At 36.5% G+C, this 9185-nt stretch overlaps 1 protein-coding gene across 1 annotated transcript in view; it reads left to right on the top strand.

Moving 5' to 3' along the window:
- The window catches only part of AASS (aminoadipate-semialdehyde synthase), a 71016-nt gene that overhangs the window by 19016 nt on the left and 42815 nt on the right, over positions 1 to 9185 (top strand). Inside the window, exons 5-8 of the mRNA XM_011995998.1 lie at positions 5691 to 5758; positions 5867 to 6013; positions 7651 to 7729; positions 7845 to 7992. Of these exons, the coding sequence (XP_011851388.1) occupies positions 5691 to 5758; positions 5867 to 6013; positions 7651 to 7729; positions 7845 to 7992 (442 nt within the window). The remainder of the gene's footprint in view (positions 1 to 5690; positions 5759 to 5866; positions 6014 to 7650; positions 7730 to 7844; positions 7993 to 9185) is intronic.

Raw genomic sequence — 9185 nt, forward strand, 5'->3', positions numbered from 1 at the left:
AAAAAAAAAAAAAAAAAAAAAAGAAAGAAAGAAAAAGAAAGAGAAAAAGAAAAGAAAGGTATTTGAACTTGGCTGTTGCAAAAACGTTCTTTTACAAAGTGCCTTTGAAGATGAGATCTGAAGAATGATTAAAAACTATTCAAGGAAGTAAGGGAGGACAGTACAAGTGTGCAAAGCTTAAAGTGAAGAGGGGAAATATAATAGTTTTGAGGAATAGAAATAAGTTCAGTATAATTAGAGTGTATATGCAGAGAACTGTATGTGGTTCTTATAAGTATTTAGAAGGTGGAATTCCACAGGATGTGGTGACTGATTGGATGTAGGTGTGAGGGCAGTGAGGAAGACACTTTAATGATGACATACAGGTCACCAACTTGGACAGTGATTCAGTTCTTTCAGTACCCACAGGAATGGAGGAAGAATTTGGGGGAAGACAGTAAATGAGTTCTGTATAGGACAATATATTAGTAGATTACAAACAAAATTGCTATAGTGGAGACTCCACAAAACAGAGCTTACATAAGCTGGAAGTCCACGAGTGAGAAATCTAGGGATGGTGGAATGAGAGGAAAGCTTTGTTATTGTCAACACTTGACTTTCATTTCTAAGGTGACCCTGCAGGTTGCTATTTTCTAGTCAGTAGAAGGGGGAGAAAGGAAGTAGAGGCAATTAGCTTCCTTTCTAAGGACGTGACCCAGAATCTGAACATATTATTTCTGCTTATATCCATTGGTCAAAATTGACTGAGAAATGTAATCTATAGCTGGGCAACTATGTCTGCTGTGAAAACCATGTGCTCTCCATCCATGAAGGATTAACTGAGTTCAGACTTACTATCCTGTCATTAACCAACTAGAAAAATTGGATGAGATATAGAGAACAATGTTATCAGACATTGGACAACAGGCAGTGCAGACTTGTGATCCTTGATAGATGGAAAATAGATGAGGTGAGTTCTGTTTACCCTGGCTTTCTGTCTGGAGAAATTTTCAGATGGTATGAATATAAAAAAGTGACACAAATCCTGGTGAACTCACTGAACTGAGGAGATAGGAGTTGGGGAGCCTGAGTTGGGTGGAATTGACAATACATGGTACCAAAGAGTAGGGAGCTATGCAGAAATAGTGTTCCAGAAATATACTTAGGGATCTTGCTGAGTGGAGGATGAAAATTCGTGAGACTAGCTTAGGAACAGTGTATGGAAAAGAGCAATTGCCAGGGAACTGTATGGAAAACTGTTCTCAGAGTTTGTCCCATCAGCCAGAGTGGAGAGACTTCACTGACTATATAAGGCTTTCAGGGAAGCCCTGAAGTGTGTAGCTAAACCAGCTCTTAATAAAGCCTACTCTAAATTCATTCCTATAAAAGCTTAAAAATGAGACTAATGTCTACTTTGAGAGAGATGCAATTAGCAGACAAGTAGATTAAAACAGCTATAATAAATATTCAGTATATTCACGTTTTAAATGAAAACATAAACAAAATGAGGAGAGAAATAGAGGAAATCAGTCCATCTATCAATCAATCAATAGTCACCACAAAGGAAAATCTATACATAAGCAGAGGATTCAAGAGCATATATAGATTTTCTTCTGTAGTGTCTATTGATTGATAGATACATGGTAGATAGATTGATTTCCTCTACTCCTCATTTTGTTTGTGTGTTCATTTAATCCTTGAGCACATTGACCAGCATCTCTGTCATTTCTTGTTTCTGAGTTTGTTTCTATTGCTGGTTATCTCCAGGTAAATGTTCCATTGCAAAATTCATAATTTTTTATTGAATGCCAGACATTGTTCATTTTACATTGTTGATTGTCAGATTTTGTTGTTTTCCTTTGAGGAGCATTGGGCTTTGTTCTAATAGGCAAATGTTTGTGGATTACATTGATTTTCTTAAGGCTTGTTTTCCTTTCACCTTCCTCTCTTCCTTCTGGGACTCCAAATACACACATATTAGACCATTTGATCACCACCTGTCACTTAAATTCTGCTTTTTCCCTCGGTCTTTTTCTCTTTTTATGCTTCGTTTTATTTAATTTCTACTGCAATGAGGAAGGAAGAAAGGAAAGAAATAATGACTAGAACATTCCCATATCTTGATAAAAATTATAAATACACAGATAAGTGAAGTTCAATAAACCCCAAGTCAAAAACAGAAATAAAAAATTACAAAGAAAATGACAGTAGAACCATCATAATTGTCTTGCTAAAAAACAATGATAAAAACATTAAAAATAATGGGAAAAAGGAACCATATATATAGAAAAACTAAGATAATCATCAAACTTCTAATTAGTAACAGTTTAAGCTAGCAGAAAATGGAGCAACATCTTTAAAGTGCTAAAAGAAAAGAAACCAAATTATAATTTTATGCATAGTACAATATCTTTCCAAAGACAAGATCTTTTCAATATCTTTCTGGACATCTTTCTAGAAAATGAAGATTAAACACAGATTTTCTGATCAAATGAAAGCTGATAAAATTCACTGGCATAGAAGTATTTAAAAAATTTCTCAAGCAGAAGGAAAATGAAGTCAGTTGAAAACATGGATTGAATTAAAGGAATAAAGAACGCTATAAATGATAGAATACAAACAAACATAAAAAACATCATATCTTATTTAAAAACTTTTCTTTAGGTATGGACACAGTTGCTCATGCCTGTAATCTCAGCACTTTGGGAGTCCAGGGCAGGCTGATTGCTTGAACTCAGGAGTTTGAGACCAGCCTGGGCACCATGGTGAAGTCCCATCTCTACAAAAAAATGCAAGAGTAGCTGGGCTTGGTGGTGCGTGCCTGTCGTCCCAGCTGCTTGGGAGGCTGAGGCGGGAGGATTGCTTGAGTCTGGGAGGTTGAGGCTGCAGTGAACTGTGTTCATGCCACTACACTCCAGCCTGGCTGACAAAGTGAGTTAACTGTCTCAAAAAACAAAAAAATATTTAAAAGATAATTGATAGTTTCAAACAAAACAATGTATTGTGATATTCATAACACAGGTAAAAATAAAACTTATGCCACCAATAGTGATGGACAGGTGAAGAGGAATAGAACCACACTTTTGTAAGGTTCTTTATTATACTTGAAGTAGTATAATATTACTTGATAGTTGACTATAATAAGATAAAGATGCATATGGTAACCTAGAAAAATCACTAAAAATAAAACAAGGCTCTAAAGCTAATAAGCCAATAATGGAAGTAAAATTTCATACTCAGAAATCACAGTTCAAGCAAAAATACAAGAAAAATGGCATTAAAAAAAGTACAAATGAAACAAGAACACAAACAGCAACATGGTAGCTTTAAATTTAGCTATATCAATAGTTACATTAGTGACCTAAAAACTCCTAGATAGCCTATACAATGAGTCACAAAACAATTTTTGATACATTTAAAAGTTTGAAATCATCCAGTATATATTCTGACTGTAATAGAATTGACCTAGAAGTTTTTATAGAAAGATATTTGGAAAATTTCCAAATATTTGGGAGATATTTAATGTAATTTTGAATACCTGATTGATTAAGAAGAAATCACAGGAAAATTAGAAGACATTTTTAATAGAATAAAAATTTAAAGTATAGCTTATCAAAATGTGTGGGGTATAAAGTAGTAATTAGAAAGAAATTTACAGCATTTAATTCTTTTATTGCAGAAGACAGTTTTTAAATTAATAATTTGTGCTTCCACTCTAAGAAGCTAGAAAATCAGAGAAATTAAATCAAAAGCAAGTAGAAAAAAAATAATAAACATACAGGGAAAATAAATGAAACTAAAACAGGAAAAGAATAGAGAAAATCAATGAAACCAAAACCTTGTTCTCTGAAAAATATCAATAAAATTGATTAACATTTAGGTAGACTGATAGGAAAAGAGAGAAGACTATTTACTAAGAAGGAATACAAGGGGGTCATCACTATATCTTACAAATATTAAAATGATAAAGGAATATTATGAATAGGTCAATGAATTTGGCAACCCTGATGAACTAGATAAATTTTCAAAAAGTACAAATTACCAAAATCAGCTCAAGAAGAAATTGAAAACTTAAATATCAAGGTACAAAGTAAATTCCACTAATAGGCATTTATTAAAAGAAATATAATATTTTATACAAAGAATTTTTTTATAGCAACTCCATTTATAATAGCCTGGAAACAACCCAAATGATGAGCAGAGAAATCAGCTGAAATGGAAATGGGCAATTCTTCAGCAATAAAAAACTATACTGATACACACAAAATATGTATGAATCTCAAAAACATGGTGCTGAGTGAAAGCCGACACATTGTGAAAGAGTACAATTGACTCTTGAACAACATGAGTTTGAACTTCATGAGTCCGCTTATATTTACTGGATGCAAAATCCACCTTTATGGGGGGCCGCCTTTTCATACAGGCAGGTGTCACAAGACTGACTGTGGGACTTGATTATGCCCAGATTTTGACATGTACAGGGATCTTAGAACAAACCGCCTGCATACACTGAGAGGCTACTGCTTAAAATTTCATTTATATGTAAGTTTAGAAGTACCTAATCTATACAGAGAGAAAGATCAGTAGCTGTGGAGACCAGGAGTTGGTGAAATACTCAGTATCTTGATCATGGTGGTAATAACACAGATGTGTATATTTGTTAATAGTTACCAAACTATACATTTTAAATGGGTGCATTATGTTGTATATAAACTATTTCTTTATATGTTGACTTTTGAAAAATGATAAAAGAAAATTTGGTAGGGATGTGTGTCCAGGGTGAGGATGGGGAATGGAGGAGCATGAAAAGTTCTTTCCTAAAAAGAATAAGGAAAGAATCGATGCTGAGGTCTTTGCTACAGGCATGCTGAATTTTAGCTTTCTGAAGAACATCCAAATTGAGACAGACATAAGAAGGTGGCTGGCTAAGTTTTGAAATCAAAAGAAAGATCTGTTTTGGAGAGACAGACTTCAAGTCATCTATATATAGATAGTACTTGAAATTTAGGACTGGATGAGATTTCCTAAGGGACAAATGTAGATGTGGAAGAGAATAGAGCCCAGGACATAATCCTGAGGGTGAATAACATAAAAGGAGTTACCACAGGAAGAGGATCCTACAGAAAGGTAGGATTAAAAATTTCAAGTTGGGATGCTGAGGGGCACTCTTTGTTTCAACAAAGAAGAGGTCTGCATTGCCAAGTACTTCCGACCTGATCTACAATGTGTCCACTGCATTTAGCTATTTAGGTCAATAAATAGATGATGGGAGCCTTAGGGTTAACGGTGACTGTTTTTGTTTGTTCATTTGCTTTTGGTATGGGAGGCATAGGAGCATGTTTAAATGCTGATAAGAATGAAGCAATAGGGAAGCATAGTGAAGAGAGTAACTCAGTAATAAATTCCTTGGGAGGCAGGAAGGGGTGGGATCTGGAGCCAATGTGGAGAGATTATCCTTAGATAAGAAGAGGAACATTCATCCTATTTTATCAGGATTGAAGGTGGAAGGAATAGGTGGGGATGCATTTGGGTTAGTGCATTTTATGGCAGAAAGTTGAGAGGATGGATAAGGTCTACTGAGGCCTCTTCTAAATCTGAGATGCTGTGATCTGTGCTTCTGCAGGGCACCACACAGGTTGGAGAATGGGCAGAGAGAACAGCTTAAATTCTTCCCAACTAATAGTCTTTCTATTGGTCTGATTCTGTAACAGGGATGATCAACATTTTACATGGAATGGGTTTAAGGCTCCTTGCTTTGGGACATCACACACCTTTTATGGTGAGAGATGTTTATTTTGCTTATTTTTTTGAAAACACATCTCACACCTTAAGAATAAAAAAATGCTGAGCTGGTGGACTAACTTGAGTTGTGTATGTTTATTTTCAGCACATTGGCATGGCTCATAACTACAGGAATAGCAGTCAGGCTGTGCAAGCTGTTCGTGATGCTGGCTATGAAATATCTTTGGGTTTGATGCCTAAGTCAATAGGGCCCTTAACATTTGTGTTCACAGGAACTGGTAATGTTTCTAAGGTAAGTTTTACCTGACTTACTTTTGTAAAACAATCAAAAACTGTGAAACTAACCCAAATGATGTGGGCAGGCATTTTGTGGGTATTTCAAATGGACTGAATGAAGATTCTGTTTTTGGCACTTTTCTTACCAATGTATTTTTCTCATAGTGAAAAGTAGTAATGATCCAAATATGTGTGTGTGTATGTATGTGTGTGTATATATATGTGTGTGCGTGTGTGTGTATGTGTAAGTGTATATGTGTGTATATCTATACACACATACATGCACACATACAGTTTTTTTTGTTGTTGTTGTTGAGACGGAGTCTGGCTCTGTCCCCCAGGCTGGAGTGCAGTGGCCGGATCTCAGCTCACTGCAAGCTCTGCCTCCCGGGTTCACGCCATTCTCCTGCCTCAGCCTCCCGAGTAGCTGGGACTACAGGCGCCCGCCACCACGCCCGGCTAGTTTTTTGTATTTTTTTAGTAGAGACGGGGTTTCACCGTGTTAGCCAGGATGGTCTCGATCTCCCGACCTCGTGATCCGCCCGTCTCGGCCTCCCAAAGTGCTGGGATTACAGGCTTGAGCCACCGCGCCCGGCCGCACACATACAGTTTTTAGTTTATTGCTAGCTATCTGAGTCTTGGAATACTTTTTCTTCCTTTCTTTTTCCTTTTATAAAAGAGATAATTTGGCCAGGCACGGTGACTCACGCCTATAATCCCCGTACTTTGGGAGGCTGAGGCAGGCGGATCACCTGAGGTCAGGAGTTTGAGGCCAACCTGGCCAATATGGTAAAACACCATCTACACCAAAAATACAAAAATTAGCCAGGCCTGGTGGTGCACACCCATAATCCCAGCTACTAAAGAGGCTGAGGCAGGAGAATCGCTTGAACCCGGGAGGCAAACATTGCAGTGAGCCGAGATCGCACCACTGCACTCCAGCCTGGGTGACAGAGCGAGACTCCATCTCAAAATAAAATAAAATAAATAAGATAATTCATTGTTAATAGTGTAAAGGTCTGTTCTGAGGGTGATCTGTTTTACCTCTGTCACCAAAATGTCCATGAGATTGAAAGTGACCTCACGATGTCCATTTTTTAAGACTACTTGGAGTTTTGCAAAAAAGATGTTAGGAAAATTCATTTAAGACTGGAATTCATAATTTCTTCCTTCTCTGGTGGTTTTAAGAATGTGTTTGTAATCTCCTATAGAAACTTGTAATTGTAAAATAATTCCTTCTTCAAAGAAAATATTTTACAAATAGGATATCATTCATATTATATTGTGAGGTAAGCATCCGATTATTTCTTTTGTAGGGAATATAGTTTCCCCATTTGGAATAATTTCTGCAATGGATCTAAAATAAATGGAAATATTTTTGCCCTCATTTCTAAACACTCTTATTGATACTGAGTAGCTTAATAAAAAAGAAAAAAATTAAAGCGCCTTCTAAGTGTGCTGTTCAAACAGGAATAAAAACTAGCTAGTAGATTTGTTGTAAGCAGCTCATCTATATTTCTGTGTTGCAGTCCTGGTTGTAGGGAAGGCAAGTGGAGCTGTATAATTGTTGGGAAAATGATTAGATCTTTGCAGGAAACCATGTTGGTTCTTTTTCTATTGATGTTGGGATTTTTACTCGTGTGTTATTTGTAGGGAGCCCAAGCAATCTTTAATGAGCTACCTTGTGAATATGTGGAGCCCCATGAATTAAAAGAAGTTTCCCAAACTGGAGGTAAGGGACGGGGGATGACTAACTTTTAATGTTTTTAATAGTCTGTGTTATATTTTATCACCATACATTTTCATTATTTGTCACCCACTTTACTAATTTCTTTCTCCTTTGCAAGACCTCAGAAAAGTGTATGGGACGGTGTTAAGTCGTCATCATCATCTTGTCAGGAAAACAGATGGTGTGTATGATCCTGCAGAGTATGACAAACATCCTGAGCGCTACATAAGTCGTTTTAATACTGATGTGAGTATCATGTTCAGCTTTTAAGTTGGTTGCTTATGATACAGTGTAGGTAGGCAATTTTCAAGGAGAGAAATTATAAATTATACACTGGCTTTCGGTTTTCCTGTTGTGAGTCCTTTGGGTACCATGAGTTGGCCTTTGGAGCTATCATCTTTTAGGGGTATTTGGAGTAGTCTTGCTTCGTGCTTTTGGTGGTTTCTGTGGATATACTCTTTGTTTCACTGTCTCCATTTCTGCTTCAGGTCTGCATGTGACCAATAGCTCTAAGCCATTTCCTGTGGGTTACTGTTTTCTATGTTTATCCGGGACTAGTTAGCACTGTGGGCAGAGCACAATGCCTATGACGTTTGGTCTCAACATGGCCACAAATTACAACCATAATCTCAACCAGCAATCCTGAAATGCATGCCATTGTTTACGGGGAGTGAGGGTGAAATAGTGTGCCTACATAAGTGCAGACCACCCCCACTGTATGAAAAAGCTATTATACTTACAAATCAAATCCTTCAATGGGACACACTGGCTTTATCTTTTAAGAAATAAAATATATTTGTGTGTTCTATAGTCATTGGCCATGCGACAATCTTCCCCCAGATAAACTAACAAACCAAAAAATAGATAAAACAAAAAAGGCATGCATTTATTATGAAAAAGAATGCTTTAAATAATTTTAAATATGTTTGACCAACATAGCATTTTCAGATTCTGGTATGAAGTTTAGTCCTTATATCATGCAGGGCATGTTAGAGAGAACTCTTACCTTCTGCTTGAGATGTTTGAAGAAGAAAAATTATGAACGTAGTTTCCAACTGAAAAATTTTGAATCTAAGAAATCTTTATTCCTTTTCATTTCCCCAATCACCGAAGTATTGGTGATTGGACACATCCTAAAACTGATACTGACCTAGTTGCCATGTATGCATGTATGTAGCATATTGCTCCATAGAGCTTACAGATGTTATCCGATTTAATCTTCACAGCATTCCTTTGAGGAATGGGGTGTGTATTATCCCCATCTGGCAGGTAAGAAAAATAGAGCCCAGGGAAGTTGAGGTAGCATGATTTAGGTCATACCCTACTGCTAGTAGAGCTGGAAATATAATTTTAGGTCCACTGTTTTTTGTTTGTTTTGTTTTGTTTTTGTCCTTTCATTTTTCTTTGGCATGCAATACATTAAAGAATGAACATAATAATGATTTTTTTTTTTTTTTTT

Source organism: Mandrillus leucophaeus, unplaced genomic scaffold (assembly GCF_000951045.1).
Source record: "Mandrillus leucophaeus isolate KB7577 unplaced genomic scaffold, Mleu.le_1.0 Scaffold5, whole genome shotgun sequence".
NCBI lineage: Eukaryota > Metazoa > Chordata > Mammalia > Primates > Cercopithecidae > Mandrillus > Mandrillus leucophaeus.